This window comes from Betta splendens, chromosome 7 (genome assembly GCF_900634795.4).
Source record: "Betta splendens chromosome 7, fBetSpl5.4, whole genome shotgun sequence".
NCBI classification, from domain to species: domain Eukaryota; kingdom Metazoa; phylum Chordata; class Actinopteri; order Anabantiformes; family Osphronemidae; genus Betta; species Betta splendens.
The window spans coordinates 2115726-2134530 of NC_040887.2; the positions used below are offsets into that span (position 1 = coordinate 2115726).

The following is an 18805-nucleotide window of genomic DNA, read 5'->3' on the forward strand; positions in this document are numbered from 1 at the left end:
CAGCCCAGACAAAGGTGACGTAAGACGACAGTCTGCCGCTGTGGCCAGTTTTCAAAATCTCTGCTTAGAGTCTCTGGTGTTAGTGTGATAAACTATAATAAGAGCAAAAAGGAAAGAATGTGTGATGGTCTTTAACAGGCCTCATTCTCCAGTAAGATGCTGCTGTATGGACGTGTGGTGACCTGGCAGTTAAACAGTGAGAGTCATCTGTGGAGAGACCTAAACACAATCACGCCCCTGAAAACTACCAACAACGAGTTCATAACTTTATTCTTAAAAAGAAATACATTTCTTAGGTTAAATTAAAAAACAAAAATAAAATATGCAGTAAGTTTCAGTGACTCCCAACATTTTCAAGGAAAGATAAAAAGAGAGATATGTCACATTCAGCACCACAGTATGAAGATACCAGATAATAAACTGTTTGGGCTGCGAATAAAAACAAGATTAGAATAAAGTTAAAATACACCCCATTAAGAGAAAACCTTTTAAAATCCGTCTCCGTATTTGACAGGAGTTAATAACGTAATCAGTTCTGGAAGAATGAGCCGCTCAGGCTTCTCCTGATCAGCCACAACAGGAAACAAACGGACCTCTGGATGAGCCGGTGTCTGATCTGATGTTTGATCAACTGCTTTATCAAACATTTCATGACACGAAGGGAGCTGCCTGCTCAAATCAAAGCGTGATTAATCCACTCATTTACTACAGGAACCACACGCTGAGGACAAACCTCACGCTTCACATGCCGACAGAGAGACTTGAACTGACTCACTTTAAATGGATGTGAACAAAACTATTCATCGTGACAAAGTTATTTCATCTTTTGTAAAAGGGAAACGAGGGCAATCACGTGAGGATGACAAACTTATTTGGTGCAAACTCAAATCTACTGTGGAAGTGAAAAAGTGAAAGGGACGAATAATAAACGGATCATAGAACTGTGGTTTATGTAAACGGACGGTGCACAAAAAAAAAACAAAAAAAAAAACGTGTAAACGCAACAATGTGTCTGTGGTCGCTCCCTAGAAGTGGTCGTAGTGCAGTCAAACAAAGGTTAGCGTGTGTTCTCAGGCCTCCGTGGCCGGCGCTTGGCAGCAGCAGGAAGCGTTCGGTCCATGCGTCCGCTCGCGTGGACGGGACTGGAAACGAGGGCAACGCGCCAACATGGGCTTAAAGCACTCAAATGCCAGAACCGCCAGCGCTCCAACACCCTGTGTGTGAAGCGCTGCAACAAAACTCCCCCACAACCAGGTTCATGTTCTTCAATGACAACGCGAAGGCCGCTGAAGTAGAAGATTCCGAATGTTTGCAGCATTTGAGCCTCTGGAGCTGAGGGGCTCAGTGTTAAAATCCTGGCTGAGGCAGAAGCCACGACTCCAACGTTACATAACATGGCATGTGGCTCTGCCTCTGGAGGAGCGTGGGGGAGGGAGAGGGAGGATGTCCCCCGGAGCCAGAGCCTCCTCTTAACTGCATCATGTGCTGCAACACAGTGACTAAAACCGGCAGGAGTGGACACGTGCACTTGAAACTGAGTGAGAGACGCTGAGTCTGTGTGTGTGTGTGTGTGTGTGTGTGTGTGTGTGAAGGTCTGAGAGGTGCGATTCATCAGCCAGTCTGGTCACAGAGCGATGGTGTTGGTCCTGTGGGCAGAGAAGCACAGCAGGGAGTCCTCGCGGTCCTCGCAGTCTGCTGCTGCCAGAGGATTCCTGCTAATGACCAGGTCCAGGTCGCCGCCGGCCTCCAGGATCAGAGGCACCGCCAGACAGCAGTCAAAGTCTCTGGTCCTCACGTGGTTCACCTGGAAAACACACTCCATTAAAAAGGTTCACATGCAGCTGCTCATTGGTTCAGTTGTGATGAACTGAAGGGGGAACGGATCACCAGCATGTGAGGAGCTTAGAGCTCACTTTAAGGCTCAATCATGTACTTTGATTACTTTGCTCTGTCACTTTCTAATAAAACCTAACCTCGTACCTGAAGAATGCGGTCGAAGGGTTTGAGCCCGGCCCGGTCCGCCGGGCCGTCGGGCCGGATCACGTTGATGTAAACGCCCTTCTCCAGGAGCCCGTCAGAGACGCTGAAGCCAAAGTCACGGCTCTCGAGGTTCCTCCTCACGGTCACCTGTGAACACAGGAGCCGAGGAGTCACAGGCTGCTGCAACAAGTCACAACCCACGCTCGCTTCCACTGAGTGGAGGTCGATCGAAGCGCGTAGACATTAAAGACTGGAACGACTCGTTCACGTCTGCCTCATTTTACTGCTGCCGTCTGTAACAATGGGTTGGCGCTGGTGACGGTGCTGCTCGTCCACCGACAGCCAGCGGCCTCATGTCGGTCATTCATTGGAGCCGTAGATACACTATAGCATCTTAAGCAGAAACACCAAAACAGCTCGAATGAGGGAGTGAGGACGGAGCGGAACCGAACGGCGTTTTCCATGTCCACACTGTGAAATCCCTGCAGGCTTCACTGCAGTCACGGTCACGACGGAGCAGCGGGCGTGTGCACTGGTCCCGGTCGTCTCCGTATTGGACCCGGTCCAGGTCCAGTGCACACTGAAGCTCTAGGGCTGAACTACCTTGTGCAGCTCCAGAGCTGAAGGGGACAGAGCATCACAGGGGTCCCCTTTGTCCCTGGACGCTACGGTTCTGGTCCCAGTCGACAGGTTCAGGTTCCTTTGGTTCTTCTCACTTTTAATGGGACTGATTTCAGACTGAAACACTGGGTCTTCACTGGTCTTGGTCTCCTCCAGGTACAGACTGAGAGTGCTGCCTGTCATGGAAGCCTGAAAGAGCACAACATGAAAGCGTTGGATCAGATCAGATCCTCCTCAGGCGCAGAGAAGACTTGATTTGACCCGTCGTCAACCCACATGTACAACCTCTCATGCAGAACCTGATTAGAGCCTTGCTCGGTCAGTACAGCAGCAGGAGCCTTGTCAGATTTAATAACAGATTACAGCTTAATGCTTCGTCTGCTGTGGACATTTGGGCCGACACCGGTCTACGATTGCAGCAGATGGAGGGGGGGGGGGGGGGGGGGGGGGGGGGGGTTGCAGGCCTACCTCCAGCTCCCTGAGAATCTCAGACTGGCCACAGGTCTCCAGATCCTGCAGCGCCTGGGACCAGAAGCTGTCCTGGTGCAGGGCGCCATGGCAACGAGGCGGACTGACGAATCTATGACAACGCAGGAACCACAACATGAGAGCAGCCCTGCAGAGCGGAGGCCGATGCTGCGTGCAAGGCAGCATGGGAAACGCAGTTTCTGGGCTGCACGTGGGAGAGTCCTCTTTGAATCAGTCAGTCTCTCATGGCCATAGTTTACTGTGGCAGCAAAACACTGAGGAATCCAAGAGATTAGAGAAAGCCTTTAAAGAGCTCAATAGCACAAAAGTAACGTCACCCCACAAAAAGGCAGAAGTCTGGAAACACGTGACAGGAAAAAAAAAAAAAAAAAAAAAAAAGGAAGTCAAGTGTGAAGAAACACAAGTCTGACGTATCCTCGGACGCTTTAGGTGCTTTGTGTTTTTGCTGAGGACAAGGCGACAGAGAGACGGATCTATGTGGGCAGTTAGTAAAGCAGGTGAGAGAGAGAGAACCTGAGAAAGAAGAGAAGAGGAGAGTTTGGAAAAGCACAAAACCAGACAAGTCACTTCTTCTGTGAACCCGGAGAGGACGCACAGAAGAAGCCTGCACTCGATGCAGTGGTGGAAGTGACGTCTTCAGAGGAGTGAGCCGTTAAATGTGTGTTTGAACGTCCTCTGATGTCGCTGGTAAATGAGCAGACGATGGAATGAAGAGCATCAGTGTAGTCACGTTCCACCACTGCTGTCGCACAATGACTAAACCAACAAACACACTCAAAGCCGCAGCCACGTGAGACGAGACGCCGACGGGGACGCGCCTGAACTCACCCCGGGACCTCCCACTCCACCTCCGTGAGCCTCCCGTCGTACAGGTCCGCGCGCTGCGTGGAGCCCGCGGCGCTGGTTCTGTGCCTGGGGCGCCTCCAGCCGCTCGGGTTCAGCAGCAGGTCCGAGGATTTGTGGAGAAACGTCCCTGCGAACGCAAGCCGCTCGTCAGGTGGCGCTCAGCACGCGTGCAGCCGCGCGTCCGGCGCCGCTCACCTTGGCTCCCGTAGCCGCCGTCGAACCCGGAGCCGTCCCAGGAGCTGAGGGCGGAGTCGATGCTGGGCACCGTGGCGCCGTAGGCCTCGGACGGCCTCCCCGTCCTCTGCGAGTCGCTCAGCTCGTCCTCGGTGTCGCTCAGAAAGACGGCCTCTCGGTCCTGAGGCGGCCGCGCCTCGCAGCCTGCAGCAGAACACAGGAAACCTCAGGGCCACAACGCTCGGCAGCGGCTCAACCTGCACCAACGTACGCTCCGCCTTCTTCTTGATCTTGAGCGTGACGGCTTCTCCGGCCACCTGCAGCAGGTGGATGGCCTCGCTCAGCGGCTTTCCCTTCAGACTGACCCCATTGATGGCCAGGACCCTGTCCCCGACGTGGATGGCCCCCGTCCTGCAGGGAGAGGACAGACAGACTGCAGCGAGGCGTTCAGGACACAAACTGTCAAACTGCCAGAGACGCAGGCAAAGAGGCCTCTTGTTTCAGACACATTGTTTTCGTCTCATTAATTTAAGAGAAAGTTGCCAAAGAAGGACACTAAATACTTGACTGGCTTCAGCCGGGATACGACCTTTGACCTTCACCCCCGGCCCCTCCCTCACCTCTCTGCCAGGCCTTTCTTGGTCAGGCCAGAAATGACAATGGGGTCAAACGGCTCCTCGGTGCCGGATATCGTGATGCCCAGAGGTCCGTTGAATCGCTTCAGCTCAACCGTGTAGATTATGGAGCCTGACATCTCCAGCTCATCTTCCAATTCATGAGCAGAACACAAGACATTATGAATTTCACAGAACTATATGCAAGGTGATGTGACACACAAAACTATGTCTGAAGGAAATATTGGCACAAAAGAGAGGGAACCCTGTTGAATGCGACAGACTTAACTAAAGCTGAAGCTTTCCATCAGACTGACTGTGGTGGTGCTTGGGAGCTACAGTACAATGGTTATATCCAAACCGGCGCGGTACCAATATTGTCCTCGTCCTTCTGGATCCGCAGGCGGACCATGTCCTCGGCCTGCTGCAGCACGTGCATGGCGTCCTCCATGGTGCAGTTCTCCAGACGCACGCTGTCGATGGCCAGCAGCCGGTCTCCAGGCTCCAAGGTGCCCGTTCTACCGGACAGGAGCAGACAGACGCGGGCGTTAACTGGGACCAGAACCTGCCGGCACTGATTCACCATCACAGTCCTATGAGGCCGGTGTCTCAGTGGGATCTGTGGAGGTGACTGTAACCTCACCCTCACCCTCACGAGCCCCTTGCGAAATGTCGATGCCCCACTGATCCACTTCTGACAGCTCAATCCAATTAGGCTTGTATTACACAGTGGTGTTCATGAATAATCCCATATAAGCCTGGAAAACCTGGATCACCCCAGCTGGAAAACCTGTGAGCGACCCTGCACCAGAACCCAAGGCAAACCAAAAAACACACCGTGGACCTTCCAGAGTTGAGTGGGCAGCAGCACATACCTGTGGGCGATGCTTCCTTTTCTGATGTCCGAGATGATGAGGGGTTTGCCGGGTTTCTTACTTGCTGGAAAACAATTAAATGGTTACGTTTTTCTAATAAAGCACCCTTCACTTCCTGTCCTTTTTTGCTTGGGCCGCTGCTGTTTTGCAGAGCTAGTTAGAGCAGAGGCCAGTTTTATTCAGAGGTAATGAAGTTTGAGCCCACATGGTTTATGGATCACAGAACATCGATTCAAAGTAGTATTTGGAGGATTCCCAGCTTGCAGGTCTGGAGTATTACTGCGCAACACTGCCCCCTGCTGGAGGTTAGCATGAACAAACCCACCACTGATGGTGATGCCCAGCTCCACATCTCGTCTCTTGGGTAGTTTGACGTGGAAGGTGCCGCTGCTGGGAACAACTGACTCTAGATAAAAGAAAAAGAAAATCAATGCAAGCAGGAAAACACAAAAATGTGCAACGTCTAATAATCCACATTTGCTTTGGTAGTAGAGTACACAATACCTGCAACGTCAAACTCAATCTCCAGCGTGACCTTATTGGCCAGAGCAGAGTCTCTGAGCAGCTGATGGGCTTCCTCCAGCGTGCCATCTTCAGTCGGGATCCCGTTAATGGACAAGAGTCTGTCTCCGACCTGCAGCAGCCCACACCTTCACACAGAGGACAGAGACCTGCACCTTCACACAGAGGACAGAGACCTGCACCTTCACACAGAGGACAAAGACCTGCACCTTCACACAGAGGACAGAGACCTGCACCTTCACAAGAAGACCTGCACCTTCACACAGAGGACAAAGACCTGCATCTTCAAAGACCTGCACCTTCACACAGAGGACAAAGACCTGCACCTTCACACAGAGGACAGAGACCTGCAGTAGCAACAAATGTCCAGTGCAAGAACGATTTCTCTCAACAACCATCAATTTGAAACTAAATAAGTTTAATCTGTGTGGAGGTGAATCATATACCAGCAGGCTCAACCAGAGACTATGCAGCTGCCTGATCACAGCCATTTGTTAATCACAGGACCTCGCTGTGTCCATTGATTCAGTGTAAAACACCATCTGCACCAATGCTTCGTGAATAACGGTTGAAAACCTCTGGAGACGACGGCTCCTTTCAGAAGATTTGCTGACCTCTGGTCATGGCTTATTTCCTCAGTGGGGGGTCTCAGCCCCAATGACAAAATGACAAGCACTAAACTGCTGAGCCATTTCCAACTGGTTTGACCAGAGAGGACTTCTTATGGCTCTGAATCCGTTAGAAGCAGCTCAGTAAAAGCTCTCTTTCTCTCTACATATTCACCTGCTGCCGTGGTAGAAACGTACACTTCGTGACTAAAGGTACAACGTGGCATCAATGATCAAAGGTGAGCATCAGTCCCAGACATCAGATACAGCGTAAAAATACTCCCATTGTGTTAGTTTTGGTTGATCTGAGAGAAAAGAGCGATGTTCTTCGTCAGTGGAGCTTATTGCTGGAGGGCAGAAGATGGAGGCTTCACTGAGCATCATCAGACGTGGGCCTCGAAGGCCGCTGCCCTGTTTGATTCAAGCAATTAGTTCCTTCAGGACCACGCAACACCACCAGATGTCACCACATCCACTTCTATGCTCAGAGACAGGCACTGGCACAGTCAGAAAAACACACAAGACAATGATAACAAGGAAATGACCTAGCGTTATGGTTTTTGTTCCCCTGACCTCCTGAGTTGACCTTTCGCTCCGAAGCCTCGTCCATTCAGCAGCGCTCTGAGACGCAGGCCGCTGATCCAGTCAAACCCCGTCTGAACCAGGCTCAACGCTGCCGCCTTCACAACAGTTATCTTTGTGACACCAGGCTAAAATTAGCCTCCTTTCACATGTGGCGCTTGGTTGCCAGGCTGAGCGAGTCGCATCAACGGCCTCCAGTTCAAGGTGACTCCCTATGTGATATTTGTTTACTCATTAGGTGTCTCAGCGAGTTACCTCTCAGCCGGGCTGTCGGGCTCAATAAAGCGGATGACTGGGGGAGCGGACAGAGTCTCTGTGGCAAAGACACCGCCCTGCAGCTGGATCCCAAAACCTGTGAGCGGATCCCCCCTCAGGAGGATCTCGCTTGTTTCCACATGAAAAACCTGCCCCCCCGGGCCGACAGAACTGGACGCCAGAGACACTGAGGGCGAGAGAGGGGGACGTTAGCGGAAGAGGAGCGACGAGATGAAAGTGAGTCACTTCTTACAGACTACATCACTTGTGTTCACTGATCAGTCACATGTGTTCACACACTCAGCGGCAACATTTAAAAAGAATTACCCACACAAACCTTTGATTACTGACCTCTGCTACTGAACTACTGTATCTGCAAACAGATTAGTACTAATTAGCAAGATTCCTGCCTTCTCTGGTTAAATAGACAAAAGCCCTTTTGACTTGAGCACACTAGAATCTGGTAAATAGGTTTAAGACGGGTTAATTTCAGCCTGACTCAAATCAAATGCTGCAGGAGCACTTCAGAAGCAGGCGCCGCGCGGCCGTACGTGAGCTCTTGTGGTCCTTCTTCCCGGTCCTCCGGCGGCCGGTGGAGCCGCGGGGGCTGGTGGGGGCGAGCGGCTGGGCGGGGCAGGGCAGGGTGCTGCTGCCCTGGCTGCTGAAGCCCGAGGTGGCTGTGGAGGAAGGGGAGAAGCCACCGCTCACCAGGGCTGGAAGGAGACACAGCGCTGCAGGCGTCAGGCTCAGGCTCAGCGGGGGTTGAGCAGGGTCCGCTCCAGAGGCCGGACCCTGTTCAACCAACGAGGAACAAGAGGCTCCGGCGGCGCCCGCAGCAGCAGCAGCAGCGCTGTGTCCATGATGACTTACGTTTGCAGTGGTCCTGCTGGTGGTGTGGGCGGCTGGGGCTGCTCCATGTCTTGCAGTGGCTGCCGTGGGGGGGGGGGCAGAAGCCGCTGCTGCTCTGGTCCCAGTGGTGATGGTTGCTCTTCTGCACTTTTACTGCGGCACCGGGGAGGAAATACAGCCATTAGGTGAAACAGGTCCACTCCTCTGTTGTACATGTGCCTGAACTCCAGCCGTGAAATCAGGCTTTCACTCCCGTGTCTAAATTTGTCCCGCACTGCGTCGTGTCTGCCTGGAGCCGGATTCAAAGCAGAGTAATTGATATTTAATGTTGCCGCCATGGTACACTAGGTTTAATGTGTTTCCCTGAAGGCCTCTGATCAGTTAGACACACTGAACGGGGCATGTTGCACGGCTGCGGGAGAAATGAATACATCTTACTCTTCCTTGCGAGCTTCCAAAAGGCTGCGTGCAGATTGGAGATCATTTCTATCACTACATTTTCAACAGAGCTACACAAACGGGTGTGAGGAGGTTCTGAGCTTGGCATGAGGGTAGGGCTCCGGCTTGATTGGCCACAGCTGGAGGCTTAATTGCTAATGATGCAGGATGTGTGTGTGTCTGTCTGTCTGTCTGACGCTCATCTAAAAGTTCTGACTCGTCTGAAGCGTTTCTTTTGACTTTTTAGCTTTGAGAGGAACAGAGGAGTTTGTTGGTAATTCTGAATGGCATCTCATTCCTCATGTCACGGCCTGTGTAAGAACATGGAGTCCAGTGATGTTTAGGAGCCGTTCAAAGGGAAACCAGTGGCCTGTGTCACACACTGATGCTACATGTGACAGTAATCCATGCAGCCTCATTACAGGCATCTAATCTGTGGCAGCCTGCTCATATGATGAAGGATTTACTGGAAACGCGGTGGTGGCGCTTGGTGCGTTCGCCACATTCAGGGAGCCTGGTTAAATCCAGAATGGATGAAGAACAAGAACCTCCAGCACCAGTTTTCACTGGGCTCAATCAAACCTGTGAGGCTCTGAATCTGCCAGCTTATATTAAGCTGCCGCAGGAGAAGGGTCTCCAGCAAACGGTGCTTTCCGCCTGTGATGGCGGAAAGTAACATTAGCTCCTAATCTCTTATCGTCTGATTAAATCCCCAGGGAGATTAGACAAATTGCCTCGTATAATCGTGTTCATGCTGAGGGGGAGCAGCAGAAATGTTGTCTTGTCATAATATCACAACGCTTCATTCAAGATCAATTGAAGTTTTGGAAGATGAGTCACACGAGTCTGTAAATTACATAAATGCTGTCTGTGCTGCTCTTTAGAACTGAGTCTAAGACTAAGCATCCTGGGAACCTCTCCGCCTGCTGACGCCTGCATGGATGAGGATGCTTCGCAGTGTTGTTCCGTGTGTGACCCGCTTCGTCTCTGCTGAACACACCTGCGTCGTGCGGCCGCACAGGAAGTCGGCTCTGGCTGGCGGGGAGGATCTCCAGCTTGACGCTGTCGCCGGCGCCGGCCAGCAGCTGCGTGGCCTCCATCAGGGAGCAGAGCTCGGCGCCGGTCCCGTCGATGGACAGGATGATGTCGCCGACGTGCAGCGCTCCACACCTGAGGCAGCGAGAGTCAGAGGGCGTCAGCGGCGCTCAGAGGCAGCGGAGCAGGCGTGTCGGAGGCTGCGTCACCTGTCCCCCACGCTGGCTGCTTTGATCTTGTCAATGATAATGACTTGCTTGCTCCGGTACACGGCGGTGGTGAGGCTGATGCCCAGGCCAGCGGACGAGCTCTTGATGATCTCCACCAGCAGGGGGCCTGAGGCCTGCTGCACGGCCTCTGGAACAGACACGGCCTCAGCATCAGAGACACTGTGAGCACATTTACATGCTAGGATAGATGCAAGTCCCCATTCTAAAGTATGAATAGAAATTTGTTTACAATATTGGCCCCAACCATCACGTCCAACCAATTCACTTGAAGGTGCATTCCACTAATTCTGCACAAATGATGCTGTTGCAGCCTGTGTGTTGGCTCAGCCTGTGTGAGATCATTTAGATCAAGGTTCTATTAGGAAATTTATAGAAATGAACTATTAGATGCTTAGAAGGACTTTTTCATACTCTGCTTTGTCCCCTGAGTTACGTAGCATCATGAAACGTCTGCCTACTGCTTACGTCCAACCTTGATTTATTGAGGTCACGTAAAAAAACAATCCAAAGACTGTTCCTGAAAGTTTCCCTGAGGGACGTACGCTTCCGAAGACGCAGTGTAGAGCAGGGGCCGATACACAAAAACACTGGCCTGCTATGGTGCAGGAGCACGACACACAGATTATGGTAAAACACATCACCCGTCCACCCTTTGCATGTTGAAGTGAGCTCTCGGGTCCGTGTGACTCCCTGGTGGCTCCTCCAGCACCGACGCTCACGCGTCCACGCAGCCAAACGGACGCATTATTTCCCCTCAGAGCAACGCTGCCCTACTGTGGCTTTGTGTGTGTGTGTGTGTCCATTTGCACGTGTGCGTTTGCACGCGTGCGCGTGCTCACCCATCACACACACGTCGTACTCGATCAGGAACAGCGCTTCCTGGCCGCTCTGCATCAGCATGGTCAGCGCGTCGGCGTGCTTCTCTCTGTTCAGAGGCGCCCCATCGATGCTCAATACGCGGTCGCCCGCCTTCAACGTGCCCTCTCTGCAGAAAGGAAGCAGAGGGAAAGCAGCCACAGCGGCTCATTAAACAGTTCCACATGAGCGTCCCCTCCCAGGTAAGATGAAGGATAACTCCGATAAACGCCTGAGAAGTCTTTGATGCTGAATTATGTTTGCTCCAGTGTTTTGCTCCTCTCTGATTTCATGGGGAAAAGTGCAATGTTGCAACAGCCCGGGGACGAGCAGTGGCCTTTCTGCTTTGAAGATAACACGCTGCGGATCTGTGGCAGTTTAATACAGTGGACTGAGCACACAGCAAAGAAATAATAAAGCGGATGTGTGTTTATGACGCGCGACATGATGTAAATAACGAAGGTCTAACCTGTCAGCAGGACCCCCGGGTCGAACCTGTGTGACCACCAGAGGCCGGGACCTGTGCCAGTCTTCATGAAAACCTCCTAGAAATGAGAGTTGGTGCAAAACATCTAAGACCGGTTTTAGCCAACGATGAATCCATGAACCCTCGTGTCGACCTCCTACCTCTGATTACGAAGCCAAAGCTGTTTCCCTCCTTGTGTAAACAAACTTCCATGGTTTTGGTGATGACTCCTGAGGGGCTCTGGACTAAAAGTGGAGAATGACACATCAGCGATGAAGATTCCCTCGCTCAGACCTGAAGCTCAGCAGGTCCACGTACCGTACGGAGGCAGCTCGTACTCCACCTCCAGCACCACCCGCTCCCCGATGTTCTTCAACAGGCTGATGATCTCGTCGTGGCGGAGCTTCGACAGGTTGATGCCGTTCACCGACTTGATGTAGTCGCCTACATTCAGCTGGTCGCTCCTGAGGCACAACACAGAGCGGCTGAATCTGGGTCACGTCCTATTTAGGGGGTGTGTTAGCACCTAAACCCTGCTAACATCTGTAATCTGAGCGATGTGGGCTGTGATGAGGAACCCAAAGGGAGCAGCAGCAATTTTTAGCCACTTCCACCGTTCTGAAATTGACCATTTGAATATTTCATATGGTTCCATCGGATAGATGAGGTTCAGTTGTTGCTGTTTTAACAGTAAAGTTGATATTTGGGGTGGATTCAGAGCAGCAGCCGTCTGCAGCAGGACAGCGTCTGACTGCACTCGCTGCCTCACATATGACATGGTGAGTCAGCGCGCTGCTCATTGGACGGCTCCTTCATTTAAAGGCCGTCCGGCCCGTTCGGCCTCTCACCTCTGGGCTGCAGCCAGTCAGCGCTGACGCTTCGACCAGCAGTCACCCAGGCTCATCGCACACAGTCGCTGCCAGTCCCTCTCATGTCTGCCCACATGTCCCTCCACCCAACAAATTAGCCCACACTTCCACACAAGCCTGAACTCAGCTGTGGGAAGACAGGCTGCTTAGAAGAATTAGCACAGTGTCCGTCTTCATTCCTCCTTGGACTTGACAAGCGGTGGCACATTTGGTCGAGACATTTCCAGGGGGGCAGTGTGTGTGTGTGTGTGTGTGTGTGTGTGTGTGTGTGTGTGTGTGTGTGTGTGTGTGTGTGTGTGCGTGTGTGCGTGTGTGCGTGCGCTGCTTAATCATCAGGAAACGAGCGGCTTCCAGTGCATGGAGCCTTCATCGGGTTGATGTTGAGGAAAATGTGCTTAATGTTGCTGACGCTGGGCAAAATTAGTTTAATCGCGTCTTAATTAAACCTTCGACCGCATGAACACAAACACAGTTTATGTGGAGCGATCAGGCATCGTATGGTGCCAGCAGTCACATGACGCCTGCCACGCGCGGCCTGGGCAGCCGTGCGGTTGCCAGGTTGGGAGCACACGCTCACCTGGCAGCCAGCCCTCCTGGACGCAGGTTGGACACGCGGGGCCTCCCGTCTTTGTCCGAGCCTCCGGAGATGGTGAGGCCCAGGCTGCTGCCTTCCCTTTTCATCAGGTCCACCGTGGTCACTCCCCTGTACTCGTCTGCTGACAGACACGGACGCAGACACAGATCAGCGTTAGCGTCTGCTTGACAGAATAACCCTGTCTGAAAGGCAACAAAAGACTCTTTCTTCTTCCTTTTGTTATCTGTCACCAAAATGCTCCCTGACACGCGGCCACGTACTTTGTTCTCCTCATCGCTTCAAGTCTCTCGCTGAGTGAATCTTTGTGACGGCTTCAGGAGGAGGAGGACGGAGCCTTCATTTCCCATCACCATTAGATCATTAGAAATGCTTAGAAATGAAACTAATTCAATGCATTGTTGAAAAAATGCCAGATCATAAGTGAGTGAAAGCAGGAAGTGATGACTTCTCCTGTGGGGTGGACTTCAGTGGTTCAGTCCCAGTGACAGACTTGCCACACGGGCGTTTTCTGCTTTCACCTTATCTAAGCTTTCAGAGCTGTGCAACATCAAGCGAAACACAGCAGACGCGTGACTCCACACACACAAACAAAGCGAGTGCTGCTCCACTCGTCTCCTGTTGGACACGGTGGATGAAGCAGAATGAATCACACGACAGACTGAGGAGAAGAGGCCGCGTTGTACCTGAAAGGCTGCGCCTCCTGGACGAGTGCGGCTGCTCCGCGGGCCCGGACCCCCCGCTCCCCCTGGAGTACGGCCCCTCATCTGAGGAGACAGCAGGGATGAAGGCATCTGCAGCGTCGCAGCACTGAAGGAGCACGCGGCCCGTTCGCATGCTGCGACAGCTGCCCTCCGTCCACCCGGTGACGCGTGGGCTCTAATTCATTCATCCATCAGGCTCAACCCAGTGGATCCTCATTCAACAGGCCTGTAAAAGGTTCAAAATAGCTCCTCTCTTGAAAACCATTCATTGAGCACAGGAAGACATTTGCATCAAACTTGATGTATGCGCCTGCTAAAGCGCGGCAGGTTCCCTGAAGGAGCAGCACGCAGCTAATGGCCTGTTCAGGCGCGCGGCCAATGAAAATCAGCCTTCTGATGTCATTTACAGCAGCTGCTAGAGCGACGTGGGGAAACGTTCAATCTGCTCTGCAGGGGAGGGTTTTTCACCCACAGTGGGGCCTGTTTGACCCAGAACTGGACTGACCTCAGCTCAGCGGCGCCACTGAACCTGAATGCAGCGAACCAGACAGCGGTCACAGCCGTGAGGTCCGCTGCACATTACCTATTCAGACGGATTCACATTGTTACAGACCTGAGAGCCAGATCACGGTTCGTGACTGAGCGGACGACACTGGAAGTCACCGCTGCTTCAATGCAGAACAGACACTCATCAAAATGGTGTCTTTACATATAAACAAGCTGGGATCTTCACTTATGCAGATAATGAACCGCTACAAATAGAACTGTTCTCATATCATACTGTAGGTGACGCTTGAGGCCTGCTGGACATGAAAAGTGACATTTGGAACGCGGTGGATCCTCACGAAGCGTCCGCGGGGAAGGCGAGCGCTCGGGGGGCATCGCAGCCACTGTCTTCTCACTGTGCACATCAAATCTGCACATGTGCCCCGCTGAAGATGAGCCCTTTAGACAGCTGAGGGCCACGGATGCTTTGTCAAACATTGTCTGACCTGAAACCTCCCGGCGGAGCCTGGACGCGGGGAACAAGGAGGAAAAGTCAGCTTCTTGTGCTTCCAGCTGCATGAGTCAGAGCGCAGCCGCAGAAACACGCTGTTACAGTGATGTATAGAACATACAAATGAATGACGCGCTCGTGTGTGAACGTGAGTAACCCCCCGTCATTTATGGCTGTCTTATGTAATATACTGAATTAACTGTTGAGTAATTTGACCGTTTTAGGGTTTATCTGGACGACTGAGAAACTTTAGACAACCTGAGACAAACAGCAACGAAACTGTTTCCACTTTTCAGCAGAGATGGAAAATCTGGATTGAGGAGGAGCTCAGGGTGTTTAGAAGCTTCCGCTGCACCTGAATCTCACCTGTGCGGAGCTGAAGCTTCCAGGCTTTGCTCTGATGTTGTTGTGATTCTTGCTCTGTTTGGACACAAGATACTTTTGCAGCAGGAGCTTGTTTTTGAGGACCATTTGAACCAGCCCAGCAAACGCTGCTGCTCCTGAGCAGTTAATTATAGGCACATTATCAGCAACTAACACCCTGAATTACACAAAAGCAGCAAGAGGCAAGTGCTTCATACAGTAAATACGATAGTATGAAAATAGTTACAGGTTGTTGTTTGTCTAAGGCTTCACAGTATTTACCTGATGCCATCAGATCATTAGGTGAAATTGAAAGAGGGGAAACTGACTTTTGCATGTGATGGTTTTACACACGTCACTGCACAAACATGAAGTCTGATGCAAACACACAAACGAGTGACACGTCACAGACACATTAAGCTGAGCGAAAGCCTGGAACGACGCTGGCTCCTCGTGGCCCTGACGGTCCAGCAGCTGTCAGTGCAGTCAAAAGGCAACATTAGCTGTGGGTTACGCAGACGCAGCGCTCCGCACGTGACTGGATACTACGAACCATCGTCCTCCAGCTTTAAATAACCATCACTCAGCCTAACGGCCAGAATCAGGACCAGGATAGATCTGATTAGTCACAGCAGCAAGCCAGAATCTGCCTCCGCTCTGTCTGAGACCTGAGAGGCAAATAAAATCCTTCACTCTCACATAAATATGGGGTGAGTTAATTAAGTGGTGGTTTAATTCAGGGCACTGGATGCCATTCCTCCCATAACCAATCAGAATGTAGGTTAAATGAGGGGGCAGAGCTGACAATGGCAATGAAATCATGATGCTATTTTCAGATGTAAAACTTTATTAATAAACTGCTAGACACAGTTTATGATGCTTGATTTGCCCTCGTTATGCAGGGAGGGACGTAACGAGCTCAACGAGTCGCTTTACCAAGGACCAGTACACGTACAGTAACACAGAAGCAACTCTTTCCACGACCACTGACTCTCCTGCCCTGAAACGAGCCCCCCCCCCCCACGCACACACACACACACACACACACATCCAAAGGCGCTCTTACCGACGCTGCTCTTGGTGTCCCTCCTCAGACCACACAGCATGGCTGTGTCAGTCAGCGCAGCCCGAACCCGGCTGGGCTCTAATACTGCCTGAGAGTAGCGAGCTAGGAGGGAGGAAGGAAGGAAGGAAGGAAGGAAGGAAGGAAGGAAGGAAGGAAGGAAGGAAGGAAGGAAGGAAGGAAGGAAGCGAGCGGACAGTCTCAGAAGCACCGCATGCGTGTCTTCATGTGCAGCATGCGCTCAGCCCGGTCCCTGTGGATTCTGGAGCAGACCGAGGGCAGATCCACTCTAACACTTGGTGAGAGAAAGACCAGTACAAATACTCATCTCCCAAACGGTGCTTCTATTAAATCCATAGCTGATTAGTCCTTTTGCTGCTGTCCTTTGTGGAGCCAGCCTTTCCCATTGATGCTTTCCAGAGGATTTCATCCCTTCACACTCACATTCCCCCGCTCTCTCCCACAGAGTGAGTGTGTTCTCTCTCTGCCAGAGGGGTTCAGTAGTTCCTCCCTCCCCCCGCGCACGCACACGCTTCCTCTCTCTTTATCCGTTTCTCACCAAGTCAAACACATCTCCTCACATATGCACACATGCAGGATTAGACCAAACTGCCACGCACTCAACTCTCAGCACAATTACCACCTGAAAATTCATTGTGAGACTCTGAGTGTCACGTTTCTCTCACTTACAGCCGGCGCCCGCTTCACTCAGCCTGCGTCGACACCACCGGCTCTCTGCCGCTCGTTGTCTGTCTCTCAACCAGCAAATGCATTTGAAAACTCCCAGTGCAGAGCAGCTGCCTGTTCGAGAACAGCTGAAATTCATTTAGTGTGGAGTAGCTGAGCATGAGGACAGAGGGACGCATTTAGACTCAATGTGCAAATTAAAGCACAAAAGCATGAGTTCAGCTAAATAGGCGCTATCTGACGTGGAGGAGGTTGAAGGGCCGTCTGCTGAGCGTGGGCTCCACCGAGGCCGCTCCACCCGACCCGCCGTCACACCTGTCCCACCATTTGTCTCACGATCCTGGGCGCCGCACCGCTTCTGTGGTCCTCATCGCCCCCGTTTCCTCCACTTATCACGTCATCGTGAGGAGACGCTGCAGCCAAACCAAACGCTGAGCAACACAGGCTGCAGAATGATCCCCTCAATTTCACAGCTGCCCATTTTCCAGCTGTGTAACAACATACCAGCTGTTACATCAATGACAATTAGTCAGCTGTTCCAGTGGACACAATACTCTTTGGTTTAGACAAGTTCCTCTGAGACATTTGTCCTCAGTTTTCAAGCACAGTGAGTCTTTCAGAGTGAGACTAATTCATTTCCAACAGGAAACAGACCTGGGAGAAGAAGCAGTGCGTTGGACTGATGAAACCTCTGGGAGCTGAGCAGCAATTGTTCTAAATTGCTCTAAACTAGAAATTAACATTACTGAAGCACAGCACAGCACTGTCAAGATTTTAAAGCTTAAAGTTCTATGACCTAAAATCTTTTCATGGCTTTTGCATCAGGAGCAGCGTGATTCGCAGCCTCCTCATTTCTCCACACTGACAACACTGCCACCACGTGGCGATGAGCTGGAGCTGGAAACGAAAGGAGCAACGACACCAGCAGCACACACACACAGCACACAGACATTAAAGCTGGTTAAAGTCAAGTATGGGCACTGTATTAATAATCTCATTTAATGTATGTAAATGAATTTAAATTCTTAAAATTCAACATGCATTAGCTTTTACCTTTGCTTCTACCTCTGATGACGCCCAGTCGAAATCTGACAGAAAAAGAGAACATCCTCCTCTTCCCTCCTGCAGGTCGACTGCCTTTCCTCAACAAATCAGTCTGAGGGAAAGCGAAGAACAGTTGCTTGGGACCAAGGCGTCCCTTTCCAAACACCACTCTTGCTGACATGTTCATGTTCTGACCAGTGACGAGGAAAATATGTGAGCTGTCCTCTTCCTGACAGGCTCAGCGTCTCAGGCAGCTCAGCATCTGAGCCCTGGCCTGCTGTTCTCCCCTTCTGGGGACCGTGCCCTCGGACGAGTCTTCCAGGCCAGCTCCACAAGCAGGTGCAGGTATTTATGGTGCCAGATCCAACACTGTACCTGGGTTTTCCAACCTTCGGTGGTGACGTAGCTCCACATCCAAACAGCCACAAGCTGACTGGCAAAACAGGGTTTTTGCATCTCTGGCAAAGTCAAACGTACAGGAGCAGATGGCAGAGAGCGCAGGGCCGTGGGGCACAGCTCGGCTGCCAGAATGCAATGGAAACGTTCCCTGCAGGGAGCAGCTCTGAGCATCACAGCGCATACAACCTGAGCTTCAATAATGCCTTCTAATTTCTCAGTGTACTAAAACTGACTGTGTCCTATAGGCCCAACATTAAATCCAATACTACAACTCTGTGACTCCATTGCCTCGAAGCAAAGGCTTTAAAAGAAAAGCTGCAGCAAGTGCCCTGGTGTTAATACATGTACACAATACACCAGCGATCATTAGCTCATTTTAAATCTTGAGTAGAACAGCTTGTAATAGCGCAAATTCTAATTAAGCACTTAAAATTTAGTCTATTCCAGCATATGCAGTCATCATTGATAATGAATATGCATAAATGTCTCAATAGTTGTTCATTAAACATATTCTGCTGACACAGTAACACAAACTGAACTGACACATTTTCACTGCCAACAAAGCCCTCAGTTCATTCCTGACTGACAGAATTTGAGCATTATGCACAGCATCAGCTCCTTTTATCACCTGTCTCAAAGCTACAGTAT

The 18805-nt window shown here is 51.4% G+C and overlaps 1 protein-coding gene across 11 annotated transcripts; it reads right to left on the minus strand.

Annotated features, from left to right (window-relative positions):
* Positions 1-253: 253 nt before the first annotated feature.
* Positions 254-18262, minus strand: LOC114858398 (glutamate receptor-interacting protein 2-like). 11 transcript variants are annotated; one of them, XM_041071428.2, is made up of 25 exons: positions 17768-17906; positions 16031-17611; positions 13587-13667; positions 12886-13021; positions 11758-11903; positions 11601-11684; positions 11443-11518; positions 10958-11103; positions 10098-10245; positions 9854-10023; positions 8437-8568; positions 8118-8279; positions 7567-7753; positions 6104-6249; positions 5925-6005; positions 5600-5663; positions 5097-5242; positions 4731-4875; positions 4382-4521; positions 4132-4314; positions 3919-4063; positions 3070-3181; positions 2584-2790; positions 1981-2127; positions 254-1804 (listed from the first exon to the last, which is right to left on the minus strand). In XM_041071428.2, the coding sequence occupies exons 2-25, from the start codon at positions 16068-16070 to the stop codon at positions 1625-1627; spliced, it is 3204 nt and encodes a 1067-aa protein (XP_040927362.1). In that variant the 5' UTR covers positions 16071-17611; positions 17768-17906; the 3' UTR covers positions 254-1624. The 11 variants fall into 11 exon arrangements, with proteins under 11 accessions (XP_040927362.1, XP_040927361.1, XP_029011405.1 ...); XM_041071427.2 differs by having other exon boundaries at positions 12886-13024; XM_029155572.3 differs by lacking the exon at positions 16031-17611 and having other exon boundaries at positions 12886-13024; positions 17768-18251.
* Between the last annotated feature and the right edge of the window lie 543 nt (positions 18263-18805).